Raw genomic sequence first — 25,202 nt, forward strand, 5'->3', positions numbered from 1 at the left:
ACATTTCAAATGAATCAGATTTGTGTTTCATAAGATACACAAAGCCATATCTAGACATATCATCAATGAAAGTGATAAAATAGTAATATCCTCCTTTGGCTTGAATTTTCATTGCTCCACAAACATCTGTATGTATTAGTCCCAATAATTCTGTAGCCCTTTCTCCATATCCCATAAATAGAGTTTTGGTCATTTTTCCTTTGAGACAGGATTCACAAGTTACATATGATTCATAATCATATTTGTTAAGGTAACCTTCTTTATGTAACTTATAAATCCTTTTTTCTCCTATATGACCAAGTCTACAATGCCAAAGATATGATTCATTTACTTGATTATTTCTCTCTCTTTTGAGAATAGAAACATGCATGACAGAATTACCATTTAAATCGGGAAGAATATAAATGTCATATTGGAGATAGCCATTTACGTATAAATCATCACCATAATAAATAGAACAAATGTCATTTTTAATATTAAAATAAAAACTACGTTTATCCAACATAGAAACAGAAATAATATTTGCAATAAAATTAGGAACATAATGACAATTCTCCAATACTAATGTCTTGCCCGTAGGCATTGCTAAAGAAATAGATCCTATAGCTACAGCAGCAACATTTGCTCTGTTCCCGACTTGAAGGTAAGTTTCTCCCTTCTTCAGCCATCTACTTACTCGTAGTCCATGCAATAAATTGTAAATATTATGAGCACTTTCGGTATCTAATACCCATATAGAAGAATTAATAGTAGCTAAAGAAATCATGAAAACTGTTTTCAAGTATGTCTTACCTTCCTCTTTGGTTTTCAAAGAAGCAAGGTACTCCTTACAGTTTCTTTTCCAATGACCTTTGCCTTTACAATAAAAGCATTCAGCATCATTTTTGTCTGCCTTTTCTTGTTTGTCCCTGGGTTTGGTCACACCACCCTTAGGTGCCATAGGTTCTCTTTTAAAATTATTCTTTCCATTTTCTTTTGCTTTTCACTTTCCTTTCTTCTTAGAAGAGCAGCCAACTACCATAGCAACTCCTTTCTTTTTCTCAGATGCAATTTGATTCTCATAATCAATTAGCATGTTGAGCATTTCATAAAGATCACAACTTATTTTAATCATATTAAAGCTAACAATAAATTGTGAAAAAGTTTTTAGAAGAGATTGCAAGATTAAATCTTGTGAAAGTTCTTTGCCTAATTTGCATCCCAACTTCTCAAGTTGTTTAATAAGATCAATCATCTTAAGAACATGGGGTCCAACAGGAGAGTCCACATCAAGTGTGGATCTAAACAAAGTTTTAGACAATTGATATCGGACCGTCTTACTTTGTGCACCATACATCTTCTTAAGATGTTCAATAATAGTTGGTGGATCCATATCCTGATGTTGCCTCTGAAGATCAGAACCCATGGATGTCAGAATGATGCATTTGGTAGTAAGACCATTTTCCAAGAACTTCTCATAAGCCTTGGTTGCCTCATTATCAATACTTCCATCCTCTTTAGGAACTGCGGCCATAACAGCAGGCTTATCGATTATATCAATTAGCCTTTCATACATGAGAACAATTCTCAAATTGCGATACCAATCATCATAATTGGCTCCAGCCAATTTGTTATTTTCAAGTATGACACACAGAGATAGAACAGACATATTATTCATGAATCTAAAAGAAAAAAATAAATATAAGTACATATTCACACATACAAATAACACTTTCTACAATAATTATTATTATAGAAAATTAAGAAATCTTTATTTCTTAAATTAAGTGTTAAAAAAAATATATTTAAAATCATGAATGAGTATCTTGGTTGTCAAATCATTACTCATACATTTTTTTAAATAGATGATTAAATGTATCACATACAATTTTAATCCCAAATAATTACCTGGTTGTCATGTTATTATTTAATTAAATTATATTTTATACCCCTAGGTTGTCTAGATTCAAGTAAAAATTAATTCATTCCATGTATCAAATACATATATAAATTTTATCTTTGAGTATGAATCTCCTGATTGTCAAGTAACTCCTCATACTCATAAACAAAGTATAAAATCTATTTACTTTTTTTTCCTTTCAATTTTATTTCATAATAATAATAATAATAATAATAATAATAATAATAATAATAATAGTATGTTCCTTAACATACATATAATTATTTATTATTTTTCTTATAATATAAATAAAATATTTTTTATAGAACTAAAGAGAATGATAAATAAATGTATTGATGCATCAACAGTTGATTTTGTGCCTCTGGAGTTTGTACTTGTTCTCTAGATAATTTTAAAAAATTTATATTTTCGTAATATTATTACGAATAAAAATACTAGTATATATATATATATATATATATATATATATATATATATATATATATATATATATATATATATATATAAGTAGTAAGTTGAAACAACATGAATTAGCAAAATCAACATCATTGTCTTCACGGGTCTAAAAATTGAACATACTATATTTATAGGCTTTTAATTCCAAAAGAACGACACCACTTTTTTCGTTGACTTTAATAAGGAAATATTACCTTTTTTTCCATTCCTAATATAGAATTTTATGCATGATTAAAAAGTGTTCCGTGTTTATCTATGGCTTTATCACAAATTTGGCTTGTGGTCTTACCGTCTTTTGCTGTCACCATTCATAGTCCCACCATATTTATTACCAAATGATGTGTTCAATATATTTGTAAGAACTTTTCGATATTCTGCAAATTAGTTCTTCCCATCTCGCTAAGGTATTGGCTTTACTTTAGCGAGATTGGTATCGAAAACCAAAACCTTTTTGCCATAAATCAATAAAATAACATTATGGCAAAGGTTTACAACTTATTCCTTTCATTGTGTTTGGTCGTCGTAATACCATCCTTGCAAGCCAATATCTTAGAGAATACTACAAATGTAGATCAACATATCAAAATGGTTGATAATAAATACTGGAAGGAAAGGGCTGCTATTGCTAGAAAGATGAGCGAAGAAGCATATTTTCCTAACCCACATGAACTTTCTAGAAACTTTTCTTCTACCATTGCTGAGTGCGTATTCTCAAGCTATTACATATTCAATTTATAAGGACAATTTTTTTTCACAAAGCAAAATTCAATTCCATATCTTTAGGCACCATCGAATTATTTCGGAGTCATATTATTAACATTTTCTACACATGTTCATTTGTTCATCATTGTTATTATCTTTTAATTTTTTATCATTTTTCTTTTGCAAGTGAAATACAACATTGATTCGATTATATATGGTAATTAATATCTATAACATGATAAATAAACTTTTGTCTATTTTATTTTTGTGAAAAACTAGACATGTGGCTGGTAGCAGGCATGCAAGAAGGAACTTGAATGGTCAAAGGGCAGGAGTTGCATGTGAGGCAACCAATAACATTGACAGATGTTGGAGGTGTGATCCCAATTGGGCAGATAATCGCCAGAAACTTGTAAATTGTGTTCAAGGTTTTGGAAGAAATACTACTGGAGGAAAGGGAGGTCCAATCTACATTGTTACTAGTCCTGCTGACAATGACATGGTTAATCCAAAACCCGGTACCCTTCGCCATGCAGTCACAAGAGATGGACCTTTGTGGATTATCTTTGCTCATAGCATGAATATTAGACTCAATCAAGAGCTCATGGTTTCTAGTAACAAGACTATTGATGGAAGAGGAGTTGATATCTACATTACTAAGGGTGCAGGCATCACTCTCCAATACGTCAATAATGTAATCATCCATGGAATCAAGATTCATGACATTGTTCCCGGTACCGGTGGACTTATTAGGGATTCTGAGAGCCATTATGGGTTTAGGACACGCAGTGATGGTGATGGAATCTCTATCTTTGGTGCCAGCAATATTTGGATTGACCATGTTTCCATGAGGAAATGCTCCGATGGACTTATTGACGCCATTATGGGATCTACGGCCATTACCATCTCTAACAGTCATTTCACGGACCATAATGACGTAAGTAATTACTTTCAAGTGTTTAACATTATTTTATGTTAATTATTTTTCTAAGAGCATTTTTTATATATTTCAATGGTTTTATATACTTTATTTAATCTTTCTTATTTTAAAATCATTATAAAATATTAAATACGTTTTATAAATTTTATGCATTTTTAATGTATTTTTATAACTACCATGGTATTGTATTATGTCTTCTTTTCCTTTTTAATTTATAATTTAAAAATAAACACAATTATATACTTCTTTTGATACCTATAAAATATCCTTAAATGACAATCATCCTAAAATAAAGAATTATGTGTCTTTTCTTTACTTATTTCAGTGATTTTGTTTTGTTTTGTTTGTGTTGTAGGTGATGCTCTTTGGTGCTAATGACGAACACACAATTGATAAGGTGATGCAAATCACCCTGGTTTTTAACCACTTTGGTAAGAGGTTAATCCAAAGGATGCCAAGGTGCAGATTCGGATTTGTGCATGTTGTCAATAATGATTATACTCATTGGGAAATGTATGCCATTGGTGGTAGCAGTCATCCAACAATTATTAGTGAAGGCAATCGGTTTGTGGCTCCTGATAACAACAATGCTAAAGAGGTATGCATATACACATGCACTTATACACAGTTTCATGATTAGAAAAAAATCTATCACTTGCAAATTTGTGCCTGCATTTGTATTATTTTTACTCATAGTATCTTGATTTTATGCATTTATCTTTGTTCATTACTCAACCATACATATTTAGCTTTTACTGCATTATGTTTTTCTCTTGATTTCATCCTCCTCATATATGTAGGATATTTAGTTAAGGACCTCAAAATAATATTTTGTAATATACTACATGCGTTTTTTAATCAACAAAATAAGGATTGGAATAGAAATAATTTTTTTTTTTGTCTTTAACAAAGATTATAATATTCTGACAAAATGTGATTTTTTTTTTTGGATAATTGGTGAAGGTCACAAAGAGAGTAACCACTGGAGATTGGAAATCATGGCAATGGAGATCGATCAATGATGAGTTTGAGAATGGAGCATTTTTCGTACAATCTGGACCAGAAATGATAACCAAACCATTCTCAAGCAAGGACATGATTACAGCAAAGCCTGGTTCATATGTGCAAAGACTTACTTCTTTTGCTGGCTCCCTTAAATGTAGAGTTGGTCAACCTTGCTAGAGAAATCGTCTCTATTTTTGCATACAAAATTCTCTCATTGATGCATGCCCAAATTGAGCATTAGCAAAAGAAAGAAAAGAGAAAGAGGAAGGGAGTGGATGGATGCATGCATTATGATATCCTATACAATGCGTAATATTTTTTCTTGTTCATTGTCATAGGATTAAAACGATTTTGGAAGAATGTTGAAAGTAATTGTAGAATTCTTTTAATTCTTTGATACTTTGATAATGAAATATATTCGTTCAAGTCAATTTGATTATTTTTTTTCTTTTTGAATAATATGTAAAAGGGTAAAATATACTTTTTTTTTTGTAACAATACAACTTCTAACAAGTCATGATCGTACTAGAAGCTAAGTATTACTAACTTATTTTTCTTATCTTTAACTAACTTTCTAATTCGTTGTTAAGCCATAGTTATTTAGCAGAAGAATTTGTTTGAAAGTGATTGATTCGTTAATCAAAAAGACGTATATAAATAAAATCACAAATAATAATAGATAAAGCAATTATAGATAACCACACTTAAGCATTCTTCATCATATTAATTAGCAATACTTAGTTATGATGCCTCTAGAAGTAACTAGCTATTAACTATTTATATACACATATGTATGACGTCCTCTAATTCCTCTAAACTACAAAAGTAAAAGAATAATACTCTAGATCTTAAAAAACTTGAACCAAGCCGACAGTACACCATCAAAATACAAAATATCATCCATCACTCATCTGCACGATCATACATCATTATTGGATCACCGGTACTCCATCTTAAGGGGAGAAAAAGGTAAGAACTTGCATGTTCTTAGTAAAGTTAGGGGTTCTTAATTAAGTTTATTAAGGTTTTGTTGTTTACTAGAAAAACGGTGTATAAACAAAAAATATAGAAAATAGTAAAATACAGAAAGTAATATGCAAACAGAAAATACAAAAATGTTACACAAACAAAAATACAGAAGGCATACACATACACATAGAATATATGTATAACAGAAAAATATGCGCAAATAAATATGATGTATGTCTGTATTACATATGTCATGAGCTCATATGTCAGTTTACATCCTACAACCCTGCATTACCTAAAAATCAGTCTCCAATATGTGGTAAAAAGCACCACTAATTCGTGACAACCGACAATCGTCACAAAACTTGATACCATAATATACGCATAGAGAAAAACAACGATCCTACAATTTGTGGACGTCCCCAAGATCAATACTCAAACAGTTCAGGGGAAATAGAACTTTTGTCTTTGGTACGTGAATATTTAATCATTTGATTCTCATCTCAAGCCTCTTCCTAAGTGTTTTATAAAAAAATTCCTAAAAGTTAAGTTACTAAATATTCTTTCTACGTTTTTTATTATAATTATTGTTATATTCTTAAGTTTTTATATTACTTGTCTCACTTTATACTTAAAATCCTTTTAAATCTTTTAGCTTTTAATTATCCTTTAACCTTTAAGTTTTACACTCAGCTTTAGAATTTTAGTTATTTATAATTTAGTCCAAAAACCTTAATTAATTATATTTAACTTATTTACAGTAGCTCTTCAATACTCTAAGTTAATTACATTTTAGCTTTTTAACTCTAATAAACTATACCCTTTCTCTTAATTATTTTTAAAATTTTAATTTTAATTTTAGGATAAAATATGATTTTGGTCCCTAACGTAGAGGTCGAAAATTTATTTTGTCGTTGGCCTTTTTTTCGCTATAAAATAGTTCCAAAGGTTTCAATTTGTTTTAAAATAGTCTTTTTTACCAAATTTTTTATTTTTATTACCAAATTACCTCTAATTAAAAAAATTATAAAATTAAATAAAATTAAATTAAATTAAAAGAAAAAAAAAGAAAGAAAGGGACGAGGGGAGAAAGAGAATGGGGGTGCTGTTTCCAGGGGGAAGGAGAAATTAAAGGGGGAAGAGGGAGAAGGGGAAAGGTCGCTGCTCCACGTCACCGCAGTTGCTCTACGCCGCCGTCGCTCCACGTCGCCTCCGCTTCTCCTTTCTTCCTCTACACATACACTAACGGCAAGAGAGGAGAGAGGAGAGAGCAGAAGGAGAGAGAAAGAGAAGAGAGGAATGAAGCCCTCCACAGTGCCGCCGACCACCACAGCGCCCTCCTCGTGGCGATTTGTAGCCCGCCAACGCTGCATCGTTCACCGCCGCAGCCCTTCCTCCCCCACCACTGTCGCAACCCTTCCTCTTTGTTTTAATTTTTTATTCCTTTTTTCTTTAATTTTTCATATTTAAAGGATTACATTGTTGTGGTTGTTGATGTGCTTCTGTTTATTCCTTTTATTCCATTGTTGTTATTGATGCTTTGGTTGCTTCTGTTTCTGCCTGTTTCTGTTTTTGCTTTTGCTTTTGGTTCTGTTTCTGTTATCGCTCTGATACTATTATCCATTGGTATTGTTGTTGTTATTTTGCTTATTGTTATTTGATTGTTGTTATTCTGCTTCTGGTTTTTGCTTTTGCCTGCTTCTGTTTCTGCTTCTATTTCTGCGTTTGCGTTTCTGCTTCTGCTTCTGGTTAATGTTGAGGAAAAAGAGGGGAGGAAAGAAGAGGGAAGGGAAAGGTATTTTCTTCTGAAGGACGATTTTAAAACTAAATTAAACCTCTGGGATCATTTTGTAGAGAAAAATATACGGGGGACGAAATAAATTTTCAACATCTACATTAGAGACCAAAATCATACTTAACCTTTAATTTTATTATTCACTGAGCATGGTGATTAGTGCCCACAATAATTGGCACCGAGCGCCTTTGAGATGTGAAAAAAGATTTAGAGAAAAGGACAAATAGGTCCCTGAATTTTTGCCCCGCAGACATTTTCATCTCTGACCATTAAAAAATACTTTTAAGTCCCTGACCTTCACAAAATTTGGACGGATCAGTCCTTCCGTCCAAATGCCTCCGTCGGTCCCAACGGAAAATGCTTGTCACGCGTACGCATGAGTCACGCGTACGCATCGCTTGGCAAACTTCCCTCTCACGCGTACGCGTGGATCACGCATACGCGTCGCCATGAATTTAACAAATACTGGTTCTATCATGAATTCTCCACTTTACATGTTTTTTTTCATTTCTTTCAAATCATTCTTGCCTTCAAAACTTTAAATCACTCAAACAAACATATCAAAGCGTCGAATGGGAGAAAAGTAAATTAAATTTAGCAATTCAGGATGTGTTTGGCTTAGCGTTTGAAGCATCAAACGTAGGTTTAGTTTTTCTTTGAAAGTTTCACTTTTTAGTTTGCCTATTTTTTCTTCTTCTGAACGTAAACATGATTATACTCTTCAACCTAAGTTTAGCCAAAGTAAAAAATGATAGCTTTTGCGTTTACATTTCACGTTAGATTGAAATTTATTTTCTATCTCCCAATTTTGTACTTCATTGTTCATATAATTAATTTTGTTGTTTTTTTATAATATTTTTTCTTTAGTATTCTCTCATGGATATTATTATTCTTAATTCTTTTTTTTGTTTATATACATTTTTTATCTATTATTTTTTTGTATAGTATAATAATAGTAAAATTATAACGTATTAAAAAAGAATACTAAAAGTACTAAAAATATCTATATAAAAATATCATAAAAAATTTTAGATTTATTTCTATCATTGTCAAGATAAATATTTAATTTTTATTATTTTTAGTACTCTCTTTTATAATTGTAATTCTCGTGTACTATATTTTAGAGTAATTTTTTTATAATATAAATTATGATCTCATTAAAAAAGACAAATAAATAAAAAATTAATCATATATAATAATATAATCATAAACGTTGGATTCCAAAATAATGTTATTGAGAGTACTGGAATTGATGTACAATACGAGGCTACGATGATGAAAAAAAACTACAAAAATGTTACTAACAGTAACTTTTACATCAATCTCAACAGAATTAATAAATTAAACAATTGAATGTATAACTCATCAATGACGGAGTTCATCAAATTTTAGAATCATCAATAATATCTCAAAATTCAAAAAAATTCAGAATCATCAAAAATTTTAAAATCATCAAATAAATTTCCCAAAAGTTAATATCTCAATACTCAGAATCATCAATAATACATCATATGCATATTTAGAATAAATTTTAAATTTAAGAGGAATAGAGTCATATAGTCAGAGAGAGTTAGTTTGGACTTGAGACCTGAAGGTTGAAAATTTGAAAAATTTGGCCATGAAGATAAATTGCGAGACACCACACGTAAAAGAGAAACAGAGAAACAGAAACGACGCCGGCGAAGAAGTTAGTAGCAGAAACGACAAATGGGAGGAAGGGAGAAGCTGCGACGACCAACAACGAGAAGCAGTGAAGCAGCGACGACGACCCACGGTGAGGAGCAGTGAAGCAGCAACAGAGAGACAAAGAGGGCGACAGAGGGAGAGAAGGGTTCGGCGATGACAAACAATGCGGGACTGTGGGGGCTGTGGTGGCTATGGGTTGGGTGGCTGTGGGTGGCTAGGGTTCTTTGTCTTCTTTCAATCTCAAACTTTCTTCAATTTCAAAGAAGAGATGCCGCTAGGGGTGGGAGTAGAAGTGAGAGTGGGAGTGGGAGTGGAAGTGGGTTGGGTAGCCATTTAGGTTTTTTTTTTTAATAAAGTATAGAACGGCGCAGTTTGGATAGGTATCCGAACCGAAAATCTTTAAAAAAATTGGCCAGTTTTTCCGATTAACTGGCCTGATGATTGGTTTTCGATTAACTCGATTGAACTGGCCGGTCCAGTTCGATTTTCAAATTGTTATTGTTGTTAGTATACGGATTATTGTTTGATTGTTGTTATTCTACTTCTATTTTTTGCTTTTGCCTGTTTCTGCGTTTGCACTTCTGCTTTTGCTTCTGGTTAATATTAAGGAAGAAGAGAAGAGAAAAAAAGAGGAAAGAGAGGGATATTTTCGTAACGATTTTAAACTAAATTAAATTTTTGGGACCATTTTATCGTGAAAAAAGATCGAAAACAAAATAAATTTTTGACCTCTAAATTAAAAATCAAAATCATACTTAACCTATAATTTTATTATTCACATACCATGGCGCTTACTGCCCACAGCCTTTGAAACGTGAAAAAAAGATTTAACACGTTACAGACGTTTAACGTCAACTTTTAGCACCGAACGTCTTTAGAAGCTTAATTAATGGGACATGGCTGGCGCCCAACTCCATTACTTGTTAATGGTTATTATATATACTTTATATCATATATTCTTATCTTATGTATATATATCTGTATATATGTTGATGATTGTTGTAAAAGGGCACCATCATTTTGATTATATATATACAAAAAAACAATTTGGACGCGGGACGCCTTCACCCTGGAAAATACCCTCATTTTTTGCATAGACACTGGGCGCCTTCTCTATGGCACTATTGGCGCTAGCCTCCCGAGTCCCAACCATATATACACACATCTTTTACACAAGTTGCAAGAATAGAATCGGTCAATAAATTGATAGAGTAACTAGTTTAATAATTTAGAAGTTTAATCTAAATTTAATCGAAATTTAACCGGTTTAATTAAAGATAAATGCTATCCAACCCCCTCTAAAATAACATGTAAACTACCCTTCATTATGTGTCACATTGTAATTGGTCCTTATCTTAACCATAGTTGGTGATGTGTACCCCGTTATGCTCGGCAGAAGGTCCGATCATTAAGCCCAGAAATGATCGAAAATCCCCAACCAACTCATTCACACATCAGCATTATCTTCAAAACCGCTACTCACAAACAGAAAAATCAAAGATATGAACAACAGCACTTACCAAATATCTCGAAGCAAATAATGCTCTCACTAACTATCCGCTTGCCTATATATACCAGGCTACACAACCCACAAAGGACAGGATATAGAACCCATTCTTACTCATTGTTCTCTATTCTCTTATAACTCACATACTTACTTGAGCGTCGGAGTGTCTTGTGCAGGTACTCCCGCCGCCGTGTTTCAGAGGACCGAGGTCATCCCGTACCGTTGGGCCAAGACGACGTATAGTTTAACCAAGAAGTCAAGTGCTTAACTGAAAGCCATATACCTCGGCATACTCAGGACGGAACATTTGGCGCCCACCGTGGGGCCTGAAATCTAACCCCACTCTATTTCCACTTTCCTTTTTATTTTCTTCTTCTACGCAGGATTCGTCAAGCTGGTGACATGGCTGACAACGGAATTCATCAACCCAGTCAGGCCGAACTTATGGCCCAGATGGCCGAACTGCAAGCAGAAGTCAAGAGACTAGCTGAGATATCCACCCAGAGCAGCAAACAAGAGGAAGGCAACTCCAAAAGTTCAACCCAAGGCGGAGCCGAACTCATAGGTGTCAACCCCCCAAGGAAAAGCTGACCTTGGACAACCCGTTTTCTGAGGAAATCACGAATTTCCAAATGCCAAAGCATTTCACACTCCCTTCCTCTCTTGAGCCATATAAGGGGATTGGTGACCTCCGGGCTCACATAAAAAAATTTCAATCTATGATGTTTTTTAACGGACCTAACAACGATCCTGTGCTTTGCAGAGCTTTCCCTACTTATCTAGACGGGGCTGCCCTACTTTGGTTTTCGAAATTATCTGCAGGATCAATCGCTTCCTTCGAAGATCTGGCTAGGTCTTTCATCGACTACTTTGCAGCAGCTCGAATCTATGTACATGGATCAGACTATCTTAGCACCATCCGCCAGGGCCCACAAGAAAGCTTAAAAGATTATATGACCAGGTTCACAGATGCCACCATGGAAATACCTGACCTGAACCCTGCCGTCCACCTACATGCCCTCAAAGCCGGACTCAGGCCCGGAAAATTCAGAGAAATAATCGTGGTTACCAAGCCAAAAACACTGGATGAATTCTGAGAAAGAGCAGCTAGACAAATGGAAATCGAAGAACTCCGAGAGGCTGACAAAACCGAAAGGAGACCACGAAAAGAGAATGACAGACCCTCCAGATCGGCGAACACTAGAGACCTCGGCAAACCATTCAAGCTCGTCCCAAAATTTGATAACTACACCAGATTCAATACGAAGAGAGAAAAGATAATCAAAGAAATACTCAATGCCAAGATTATAAAACCACCAACCAGAGCGGGGAGCTACCAAGATCAGCGATTCGTCGACAAAAGCAAGCATTGTGCCTTCCACTAGAAATACGGGCACACAACTGACGAGTGTGTAATAGCTAAGGATCTGCTGGAAAGATTAGCTCGCCAAGGCCTCCTAGATAAATACATCGAAGGGAGAAAGCATAAAGGCAACAACAGAGACCGAGACAAGCGCCGACAGACCTCGGAAAGTAAAGAAGATAACAAATGGCCACACAACACACCACCAAAAGCCATCATAAATTGCATATCCGGAGGATTTGCCGGGGGAGGAGAAACAACCTCAGCCCGAAAGCAAAGCTACCGAGCAATGCTGGCAATCGAAGGAACCATGCCGCTAAACAACAAAGACAATCCCGACCTCCAAATCACCTTCAGCCAGGCGGACATCAGCTCGGCAGCACCAAACTTAGATGACCCAGTGGTAATATCTATCCAAACAGGTGAACTATTGGTAAGAAAAGTCCTCCTGGACCCAGGTAGTAGTGCAGATGTACTTTTCTATTCTACCTTTTTAAAAATGAACTTATCCGAAAAACTTGTACAACCCTCATCCGGGGAGCTAGTAGGTTTCTCCGGAGAAAGGGTCCCCATCAAGGGATACATATGGGTAAAAACAACCTTAGGAGAGAACTCATTATCAAAAACTATTGACTTACAATACTTGATAGTTGACTGCCCCAGTCCTTACAATGTTATCCTCGGAAGACCCGCTCTGAACATGTTCAGGGCAGTAGTATCCACTTACCATCTATGTGTTAAGTTTTAGGCACAGGACGGACATATAGTGACACTCCACTCAGACCGACAACAAGCTCAGCAATATTACAACACGAGTCTAAAAAGATCGGCCTCGGGAAAAGAACACCAAGAGGTCAGAGATACTCACAACACACACGAGGTATTATCTCTCGCAGAGCTCGACCCGAGGGAGGACACTTAAGAAAGACCTCAGCCGGCAGACGAGCTCCAGGAAGTCTCGCTGACGGCAAAGACAGGACAGGTCACATACATCGGCCAAGCCCTCCAAGGAGAAGAAAGGTCGGAACTTATCAAAATACTAAAAGAAAACGCCGACCTATTTGCATGGACCCCGGCAGACATGCCCGGCATAAACCCTAACATCATATGTCACAAGCTCGCCACAAACAACTCTGCCCGACCTATAGCTCAAAAGAAAAGGAACCTCGGAGCAGAGAAATCAAAAGCGGTCCTTGAAGAAACTGGAAAGCTCCTTAAAGCTAATTTCATCAAAGAGATTCGATTCACAACATGGTTATCAAATGTGGCAATGGTAAGAAAGAACTCAGGTAAATGGCGCATGTGCGTCGATTTTACAGATTTAAATAAAGCATGTCCTAAAGATGCTTACCCCCTGCCTTGTATCGATAAGCTTGTAGACAATGCATCACGTTTCAAAAGCTTAAGCTTCATGGATGCATACTCTGGCTACAACCAGATCCTTATGCATCCGGAAGATCAAAGAAAAACAGCATTTATAACTGAACATGGAAATTTTTGTTACAAAGTAATGCCATTTGGCCTAAAGAATGCAGGTGCAACCTACCAACGACTGATGGACAAAGTATTCCACAATCAAATAGGTCGGAGTATGGAGATCTACGTGGATGACATGGTCGCCAAGACCACTCAAGGGATGTCACACTGTGACGATCTCAGGGAGATATTCGAACAAATCCGAACATACAACATGAGACTCAACCCAGAGAAGTGTACTTTCGGAGTACAAGGGGGGAAATTCCTCGGATTCATGCTGACCTCACGTGAAATTGAAGCAAACCCTGAAAAATGTAGAGCAATACTTGATATGACAAGCCCCAAAACGAAGAAAGAAGTACAACAACTGGCAGGGAGAATAGCGGCATTATCTCGATTTTTACCAGCAGTATCAAGCCGGTCATATCATTTCTTCCAAACCATATCAAAGGCCAAGAAATTTCAATGGACCGAGGACTGCGAGAAAGCATTTGGCGAACTTAAAACCATTCTATCAACACCACCAGTGCTACAAAAACCAGAAGTCGGTAAACCCCTATACCTATACTTGTGAGTTTTTAATTATTCTATAAGCTTGGCTCTTGTCACAGAAGCAGGAAAAATACAACGACTAGTATACTTCGTTAGCATAGTTATGCAATCAACAGAGCAAAAATATCCGAAAATTGAACAACTGGCCCTGGCGCTGGTAATAACGGCAAGAAGGCTAAGACCATACTTCCAAAGCCACACGATTATAGTAAGGACAAATCAACCACTAAGGCAGATACTAACAAAACCAGAACTCGCAGGACGTATGATCAAATGGTCCATAGAACTTTCAGAGTTTGACATCCAGTTTCAACCAAGGTCGGCACTTAAAGCACAGATCCTTGCAGATTTCATTTCCGAGCTAACTCCTGACCAGAACAACAGGCCATGGAAATTACATGTAGACGGAGCGTCTAGCCGAAGAGGAAGCGGGGCTGGTATAAACTTAAAACAAGGAGACAAAGTAATAGCTGAACAGTCCCTCCAATTTAACTTCCCGGCAAACAATAACCAGGCAGAGTATGAGGCCCTCATAACAGGACTCAAGCTCGCCCTGAACCTTCAAGTCCAAAGCCTGACAGCACATTGCGACTCCCTCCTGGTGGTACAACAAATCCGAGGAGAATTCCAGGTAAAAGATCCTTTACTAGAGCGATATTGGCTCATGGCAAAGGATCTTATTTCAAAATTCAATTCATTTATCGTATTGCACGTAAATAGAGAAAAAAACTTTAGAGCGGATATTCTATCTAAGCTCGCCGCCACTAGGGCGGACACACAAACTTCAACGTTATCCCAACTCACACTTGAAAAGCCTAGCATTGAGCCATTATCAGTTACAAACATTACTCACCTCCGAGATTGGAGAACTCCTTTTCTTGAATATATCAATACAGGTACCATACCCAAAGACGAGCTCAACCCACAAAACTTCAGAAGAAGGGCCAGCCTTTACACAAAGGTGGCGGGAGAGCTATACAGGCGCGGTTTCTCACAACCGTTGCTGAAGTGCCTAAACGAAAAAGAAGCAAAAGAGGTAATGGATGAAATCCATGAGGGGGTATGCGGAAATCACATAGGAGGCCGATCCCTTGCCGCCAAGATCGTCCGGACAGGATACTATTGGCCGACCTTGAAGCGAGATTGCATAACAAAAGTAAAAGCCTGTGACAACTGCCAGAAACATTCAGCTATATCTACAAAGCCGTCCGAGATGTTACACAACATGGAGGTAAGCTGGCCGTTCCATAGATAGGGACTCGACATCCTCGGCCCTTTCCCAGTAGCTCCAGGCCAGGTAAAATTCCTTTTGGTAGCAATAGACTATTTCTCAAAATGGATAGAGGCCCAACCATTAGCAAGAATAACGGCCGAGAAGGTACGATCTTTTATATGGAAAAACATTATATGCCGGTTTGGAATACCACGAGAAATAACATCTGATAATGGTAGACAATTTACAGACAATAAGCTCGGTTCATTTCTAAAGAATTTTAATATACAGCATCATTTTAGCTCGGTGGAACACCCACAAACTAATGGGCAAGCCAAGGCTGCTAACCGAGTTATATTACAGGCCATAAAGAGAAAGCTCAATAATGCAAAAGGAGAATGGGCAAACCTCATCCCAGAAATACTATGGAGCTATAATACAACAATACAGAGTACCACGGGGGAAACACCCTTCAAGTTAGTCTACGGGTCTAAAGCATTAATTCCCGTAGAGGTCGGCATCCCAACTTTGAGAGACGAACTATATGATGAACAACAAAACGAGGATAGAAGAAATGCCGAACTCGATCTAACTGAAGAAGAAAGGGAGATCGCCGCTATCAGACAAAGGGCAAAAAAGCAATTAGCCGAGATAAAGCACAATAAAAGAGTACATCCGAGGACATTCACAACTGGAGATCTTGTGCTCAGACGAACAGAAGAAGCAAGACGACCTCCCACACATGGCAAACTCGCCGCAAACTGGGAAGGACCTTTCCGAATAACAAAAGTACTCGGATTGGGGGCTTACCAACTTCAAACACTGCAAGGCAATACAATACCAGGAAATTGGAATGTCTCTTCATTAAAAGTGTATAGGTCATGATATGTACCAAAAGCGGATGAAGGTACTCTTTTTCCCCCCTTAGAGCTTTTCTCCCAAAGAAAAGGGTTTTTGCCTAAGGAGGGTTTTAACGAGGCCGGACGCCGAACGCATTCAAATAAACGTCAATGACTACTTTTTGCTTAACAAAATCTTGATTCTTATACACGACCTAGTATATATTAATAAACCCAAAAGGTGCAATATTGTTAACCCGGCCTAACCTCGGCCAAAACAAAACACCATCCAAAGTTCGAACAAAGCAAAACAACCAAGACTCGGTCAAACAGACACCAAACAGTCAAGAGTCATAAACAAAATAAAACAAACTAAAGAGGAGGAACAGTCTCGTCATGCTCCTCCACAGTGCCATCTACAACTAACTTCCCACCTACCACTATTTTAGTCACATCTAGCTTACTGCTATCAAATTCTGGAACAAGCACGGCAATTTGGCTAACGGCACGTTCAAAATCATAGGAGAACATCTCCATCCCATTTTCCTCTAGCTCGTGAACACGAGAGGTAAGCCGACATTTAGCGAGATCGCTCTCTTGAACTTCAACCTGTAACGATCGAATTTGATCTTGCAAACGGCCGACTTCTTCCAATGACTCTTTCAATTTTTTATCCGCATTAGCAAAAGCTTCTCCTTTTTCCTTCAGAGCTCCTTCCAGCTCAGCAATCTTATCTTTATACACCTTTTCTGTCTCAGCAACCTTATTCACCACCACCTGCTGCTCGGCACCAATAAGCTCAGTCGTGCGACCAACACATAACAAACGAGCTGCAACGACCTACCAAAACAAACACAAAGTGAGATATAACAAATACAAAGTTTACTGAAGCAAAAACAAGAACAAACCTGAACAAATTTTCCAAGCTCTTCAACACCAGCCCGACGAGTCATGAGCATATCTCCAGGATACTGCGATGCACGATCAGAAAGACCAGCAAAATCAAACTGCTCACTCCAAAGGGAATGAGAACTCGCACCAGAAACAAAACCATGTAACCCCCGCTGCTTGCCAAACGATGACTTACTTCCCCCAACATCCTTATCGTCCTCAAGAATCACCTCCACAGACTGCGCAACAACATCCCTCTTCCTCTTAAAAGAAGAGGCTGGCTGAAGAATGGACTGCGCAACATCACCTCCCCCCTCTCTCCCAGCCTCGGAAACATCACCAATCTTCTCCTTCTTTCTCTTAAGAAAAGATTGGAAACATGAAGGGTCAAGGTTAGGAACTCGTCCACCTGGTCAAAAACAAAGGATCAGATTAAATCGGCAATACAAAGAACAACGCACATGAACAAAACAAAATTACCTATATACGTTTTTAAACCTTCCTCATCCCCTACATCGTAATAACAAAGAACATCAGATATAGACAAACGTAACCCCTCAGCAAAAGCCTCAACAAAGAAATCCACCAACCTCTCCTCCTCCTCACTTCGTTCAACAGCCTCAAGTATTTGACAAGGCTCCGAACACCAGAACAACGGAAACTTCTCTATTAACTCATCATCAAGGTAGAATGGGTACTCAGACTCCGCAGAACGCACTTTTGCAAATAAAGACTTGAAATTTTTAAAGGAGGACTTGTAAAGAAGAAAAAGAGAACGACCAGGAAAACTACTCAAACACACCCACATACCCCTACCCACCCCCTTCGCTTGGAACAAAGAAAAAAACACAGCAAGAGAACAAGGAACAGACAGAAAACTCATCAAACATTCAAAGGCGCGCAAGAATGCCCAAGAATTAGGATGCAACTACGAGGGCGCGCAATTCAATTGAGTCAGAACATCACATTCAAAAATAGTGAATGAAAACTTAACACGAAGCTCAATGAGAATAGGAGTATAAAAATAAAAGTACCGCCAATCCCCCATTCTCTCACAAACCCTATCCTCACTAGAACAGGGAAGAAACTCAACGACCGCGCCTAAACCCTCCCTCACAACATTCTAACCTCGAAGCCCACTAAGGGAGTCAGCACTAACGAAAGACGACGAGCGAGTCCTTACGTCGTCATGCACCCAGTGATAAGGGTCAGTTTTATTCTATTCAACAATCTTTTCCTTTTCCCTCACCATTTCAAACGAAAACGAAAAACAGAAGAACAGAGCAAGCAAAAAAATAACCTCAGAAAAGAAACCAACCTCTAGAAGACATGGTCCGCCAAGAAGAATTTGAAGCAACAAAACGTAGTTTCCAAAAAACACCCGAAGGATATTATTACCAGCCCATTAACTTAGTGGGTAACTTAACCCACAACCATTAAAACCGCATCGGAAAATCCAAACGTGAAAGAAGCGCATTAAAAGAGGGGACACATTTTACGAAAAGTAAGAGTCTCACCCAAGTCTTCACAGATCTCATTCAAAAAAAAAAATCAGCCCTAAAGTCAAAAGCTCGCCTACCACTTCGATGCACTGCTAGCCGAGCTTGGGGGATATGATGTGTACCCCGTTATGCTCGGCAGAAGGTCCGATCATTAAGCCCAAAAATGATCGAAAATCCCCAACCAACTCATTCACACATCAGCATTATCTTCAAAACCGCTACTCACAAACAGAAAAATCAAAGATATGAACAACAGCACTTACCAAATATCTCGGAGCAAATAAAGCTCTCACCAACTATCCGCTTGCCTATATATACCAGGCTACACAACCCACAAAGGACAGGATACAGAACCCATTCTTACTCATTGTTCTCTATTCTCTTATAACTCACATACTTACTTGAGCGTCGGAGTGTCTTGTTTCAGAGGACCGAGGTTATCCCGTACCGTTGGGCCAAGACGACGTATAGTTTAACCAAGAAGTCAAGTGCTCAACTGAAAGCCATATACCTCGGCATACTCAGGACGGAACAGTTGGGTTATTTTATAATTTATTATTCTTAAAATATCAAAGCTCCACTCCCGTTAATTGAAGCACATTCCACTCCTCCATTTTTTTGTTCATCACTTCATCACCTAGATTCGGTCCTTCCAAGCCTCGTTGTGTTCGTGACAAAAAGCACCAATGTCATCGCCATCTACTGCCTTCCCACACAACCTCTATTTCTTTGGTGCATCATCCCTTAGTCGGCGTTGAATTTCGTCGCCCATAACTTGTCATTCCCAGTATAGCCAGCGCTTCTTTTTGCCATGTATCACTGCTTATCCATATAATTAATGGTTAATTTTAGTTATTAAATTTTTTTATTAAAAAAATATATCTTTATTTAATTACGTGACGGAACATATATTTATATGTAAAATATAATATAATAAAATAAATCTATTCAAAGTATTTAAAAGTATAATTAAAATTATGAACATACAAATATAATAATAAAATTTGTACTCCAAACAAATAAACATATTTTTTTATCATACATATATTATTTAAAAAATAAATATATTATTAAAATTAATAACAGAAATTTAAAATAATAAAATTTAACTTTCTTACGTATTTTTTATAATATTTTTTTAAAATTTTTAATTTATTAGTACTTTATTATTTAATTAAAAATTAAACAAATTATTTTTATGAAAATTTATTTTTTGTATTATATTAGAGAACAGACCAATATAGCAGTTTAAAAAATAAATTGTATAAATATTTAAGAAATAAATATGAAGTACATACCTAAAATAAATAAAACAGACAAAATGGGAGTACTATTGAGAAATAAAGAATTATTTTTGTCTGTTTTATTTATTTTTGGCATGTATTTCATATTTATCTCTTAAATATCTATCTATATAATTTACTTTTGTATTTAAAAATTTTAATATTATCTATTTTTTATTTAAAAATCATTTTTACATTATTTTTTAGACTTTTATATTGGTCTCTTCTTTTTTTTTTGGTGACATATTGGTATCTTCTTTAAGATAATACAAAAAATAATTTATCATGAAAATAATTTATTTAATCATTAACTAAATAATAAAGTACGAATAAATTAAAAATTAAAATAATAAAAATACTATAAAAAATAGATTTTATCATTTTAAACTTGTGTTATTAATTTTAACAATTTATTATTTTATAAAATAATTTATGTACAATAAAAAATATATATTTTTTAATTTTAATTATACTTTTAAGTACTCTAAATAGAGTTATTATATTATATTTTACATATGAATATATGTTCTATCGTGTAATTAAATAAAGATTTATTTTAATAAAAAAATTTAATAACCAAACTAAACATTACTTAGGAATGTATTTCATATTTATCTCTTAAATATTTATACAATTTATTTTTTAAACTGTTATATTGGTCTCTTCTCTAATATAATATAAAAAATAATTTTTCATAAAAATAATTTGTTTAATTATTAATTAAATAATAAAGTACTAATAAATTAAAAATTTAAAAATAAAAATACTATAAAAAATACGGTAAAAAAGTTGAATTTTATCATTTTAAATTTCTGTTATTAATTTTAATAATATATTTATTTTTAAATAATATATGTATGATAAAAAAAATATGTTTATTTTTTTGGAGTACAAATTTTATTATTATATTTGTATGTTCATGATTTTAATTATACTTTTAAATACTTTGAATAGATTTATTTTATTATATTATATTTTACAAAATATATGTTCCATCACGTAATTAAATAAAGATATATTTTTTTAATAAAAAAATTTAATAACCAAATTAACTATTAATTATGTGGGTAAGCAGTGATTCACGCCAAAAAGAGACACTGGCTATACTAGGAAGAGAGGTTGTGTGGGAGGGCATGGCGATGACGTTAGCGCTTCTTGTCACGAACGCTACGGTGCTTGGAAGGACCAAATCTAGGTGATGAAGTGATAAACAAAGAATGGAGGAGTGGAATGTGCTTCAATTAACGGGAGTGGAGCTTTGATATTTTAAGAATAATAAATTATAAAATAACCCAACTATAGTTAAGATAAGGACCAATTACAATGTGACACATAATAAAGGGTAACTTACATATTATTTTAGAAGGGGTTGGGTAGCATTCACCTTAATTAAATATATGATAAAATTATAAAAAAATTAATATATAATTTTAAATATTCGAATTTAATAATTTTTTAGCTGATAAATTTTAAAATTTTATAATTTTCATAATTTATTATTAAAAATTCACAAATAATCAACAAAATATATAAAAAGAAAACACAGCATAAACAAAAATTTCATCATAAACACAATGCAACAGAATTAAACTATACAATGCAATGAAGCACAATGCAATGAAGCATGCACTATACTACTATAGGACCATCAACAATTCAAAATTAGAAAATCAGCAATCAAAGTCACCAATCCAAAATCAGAAAAAATCAGCATAAACAACTCAATGTAAAATTGTGGCAATGTTTTTATTTTGAATCAATAACAGCAAAATAAAAATTCACCAAAATAACAAGTACAACAGATTGGATTTAAAAATCAATCTTAACAAAATTAATAAATTAAACAATTGAATGTATAACTCATCAACGACAGAATTCATCGAATTTTAGAATCATCAATAATATCTCAAAATTCAAAAAATTTAGAATCATCAAATAAAAATCCCAAAAATTAATATCTCAATAATCATCAATAATACATCATATGCATATTTAGAATAAATTTCAAATTTTAGAGGAATAGAGTCATAGAGTCAAGAGAGAGTTAGTCTGAGACTTGAGACCTAAGGGTTGAAAATTTGAAAAATTTGGCCATGGAGATAAACTGCGAGACACCACACGTAAAAGAGAAACAGAGAAGCAGAAACGACGCCGGCGAGGAAGGAAAAAGCAAAAACAACGCTGAGGGGAGAAGCAGAAACGACGCAGAAGAGAAAGGGAGAAGCAGCGACGACCAACGACGAGAAGCAGTGAAGCGGCGACAGCGAGATAAAGAGGGCGACAGAGGGAGAGAAGGGTTCGGCGATGACAAACAATGCGGGACTGTGGGGGCTGTGGTGGCTATGGGCTGGGTGGCTGTGGGTTGCTAGGGTTCTTCGTCTTCTTTCAATCTCAAACTTTCTTCAATTTCAGAGAAGAGAGGCCGCGAGGGGTGGGAGTGGGAGTAGGAGTGGAAGTGAGAGTGGGAGTGGGAGTGGGTTAGGTAGCCATTTAGGTTTTTTTTTAATAAAGTATAAAACGGCGTCGTTTGGATGGGTATTCGAACCGAAAATCTTTTTAAAAAATTGTCCGTTTTTACCAATTAACTTCCGGTTCGACCTGTTTTTTTCCAGGCAATTTATGAGGTTAACAGAACTGGCCTGGCGACTCTGGTTTTCGATTAATCCGGTTGAACTGGTCGGTCCGGTTCGATTTTCAAATTGTTATTGTTGTTATTCTGCTTATTGTTGTTTGATTGTTGTTATTCTGTTTCTGATTTTTGCTTTTGCCTGCTTCTGTTTCTGCGTTTGTGCTTTTGCTTTTGTATCTACCCAGGGAGGCATCATATCAATCAATATTCAATATTCAATTCATCACGCAAGCGGGACAATATCCAGACCTCTCCAATAAACAGATACTCAAATCATACGCAAGCAGGATATCAACTAGACCTTACCATCTCAGCCAATCTGGCTATACTAAGTCATCGTCAATCTCATAATTCATGTCTTATCTTAATTTAGTTTGCAGTAAACTCATTATTCACATGCTTTCATCAATATTCATTAGCTCAAGTCCATAATTTCATCCAAAATGTCAATCTAATCCAATCCATAAGTTCACACTCATTTCCAAGCCTAAAAATAAGTTGTCAGACCTTAATTAAATGTTACGAAAGTTTACAAATTTGCCAGAAAAGTCAAACAATTAAAAACATAATTTAAGTGTGAAAACAAAATTTGTGGGTACGCATGCATCCGAATTCAAATCACCAATCATGTAATTCCCAGTAGGAAGCTCTAAATCCCACCTTTGAGGTGAAAAACAAGTTTTGGAACCTTGATTTGACCCGAATCGGACAGCAAATTGAAGCATACATCTAGCCCTGTTGATCTAGAATTATCCACTAGCAAATCCATTTGTGAAAAGACTCCATCAACCCCGCTTCGATTATCTTTCTCTCCCTTTCTACATGGCATCCTTCTCTGTTCGTCCTTTCACAACTGCTGCACCTTCTTTCTTTTTCCTCTCCTCTCCTCCTTCCTTCTTTGATTCTTCACTACTTTACGTCCCTTCTCTTTCTCAACCTCTCTCCTTGCTTTTTTCTTCAACAATGACAACAATAGCAATACCATGACTTGTCGATTCCACCTTCCACTTCTTCCCCCTTCATTTTCTCTTTTCCTTCCCTGCTTTTCTCTCCCTCTGTTCTGTTTTCTTTCTTCCTAAAGGTGTGTATGTTGAGTGAGGTGTGTGAAAAAGAGTGATATGTGTTCAGTGAGAGGTATTTTTGTCCAAAAGGACGATTTTAAAATTAAATTGAACTTTAAGGACAAATTCAAACGCAAACAAATATTGGGTACGAATTCAATTTTCGAATTAAATCATAGAAACTAAAATTGTACTTATTTTTATAGATGTAGCTAATACATAACCAAGTGTACTTCCATACCTTAATCTAGTACTGATTCTTAGATCCTTTAGCGTGAGTTTGAAATAAATAAGTTTATAATTAAATTGATTTTCAAACATAATAAATTTCTAATTAAACTAGGCTGAAATCTTTTGATTTGTGAGAGCATTTTATGAGAATAGAAATAATTTATAGTGTTAAAATGAAAAAAGACACTCAAGATGAATAGATTGAAATTAAATGAAGAAAATCACATTACGATCTATAAAATTTTTTAATATATAAAAAAATCTCTCAACCTTATCTATATCATAGTTTGAGATAAATTAAAATTAGAAAAAATTATTCTAAAGGATCATTAGAAAGATTTAATTATTAAAAAGGATCTTTAATACTAAAATTATTAGAAAGGACTAAATTTTTTTATAATCTTTAAGAAGAAGAACTAAATATTTTTATAAGAAGACAAATATATTTTTAATTATTTATTTATTTATTTTTTATAATCTTTATGTTGATAAATTTTATTTCTCTTAAAATTTTATTAATTATTATTATTTATTTATTTATTTATTTATTTATTTATTTATTTTTATGATCTTTACCTAACAAAAAGAAGACAAAAGATAAGAAAAGTAAATAAATAAATAAATAATAAAAATTATTAAAATTTTAGAAAAAAATTTGTTAATATAAAAATTATAAAAAAATAAATAAAAATTAATTAAAAATATATTTGTCTCTTTATAAAAAAATTGGTCTTTTTTCTTAAATATTAAAAAGATTTGATTGTTGTTAATAATTTTAATATTAAAAATCTTTTTTAATAATTAAATCTCTCCACCGATCTTTTAGAGTAATTCATACATATCTATATAGCGTTGAGAATCAAACAACATATATTAAAGATTATAAAAAAAATAAAAAAATAGTTAAAGATATATTTGTCTCTTTATAAAATGATTTGATTTTTCTTCTTAAATATTATAAAAGAATTTAATCCTTCTTACTAATTATGGTATTAAAAATTCTTTTTAATAATTAAATCTTCCTAACAGTCTTTTAAAATATTTTTTTTAAATTTAAAAAAAAAAAGAAAACCACTCCGTCTTTTATTCACTTTCTTTATGCAACAAGAGAAACTCTTTCAATTTTACTTATTCACATCAATCACAAAACTAAAAAGTAGTTTTTAACGCCACTTTTCTATCTAATGGCTATAATTATTTAG

General features: G+C 34.6%; 2 protein-coding genes across 2 annotated transcripts; one reads left to right on the forward strand and one right to left on the reverse strand.

Moving 5' to 3' along the window:
• Positions 1-982: 982 nt before the first annotated feature.
• LOC114927789 (uncharacterized) lies at positions 983-1,898 on the reverse strand. Its single transcript, XM_029298752.1, has 2 exons — positions 1,888-1,898; positions 983-1,661 (listed from the first exon to the last, which is right to left on the reverse strand). The coding sequence occupies exons 1-2, from the start codon at positions 1,896-1,898 to the stop codon at positions 983-985; spliced, it is 690 nt and encodes a 229-aa protein (XP_029154585.1).
• Positions 1,899-2,724: 826 nt separating this feature from the next.
• On the forward strand, positions 2,725-5,434 carry LOC114923978 (probable pectate lyase 3). The gene is made up of 4 exons (XM_025845782.3): positions 2,725-3,057; positions 3,338-3,995; positions 4,354-4,596; positions 4,962-5,434. The coding sequence occupies exons 1-4, from the start codon at positions 2,834-2,836 to the stop codon at positions 5,178-5,180; spliced, it is 1,344 nt and encodes a 447-aa protein (XP_025701567.1). The 5' UTR covers positions 2,725-2,833; the 3' UTR covers positions 5,181-5,434.
• The last annotated feature ends 19,768 nt before the right edge of the window (positions 5,435-25,202 follow it).

The sequence above is a fragment of the Arachis hypogaea genome, chromosome 5 (assembly GCF_003086295.3).
Source record: "Arachis hypogaea cultivar Tifrunner chromosome 5, arahy.Tifrunner.gnm2.J5K5, whole genome shotgun sequence".
Classification (NCBI taxonomy): domain Eukaryota; kingdom Viridiplantae; phylum Streptophyta; class Magnoliopsida; order Fabales; family Fabaceae; genus Arachis; species Arachis hypogaea.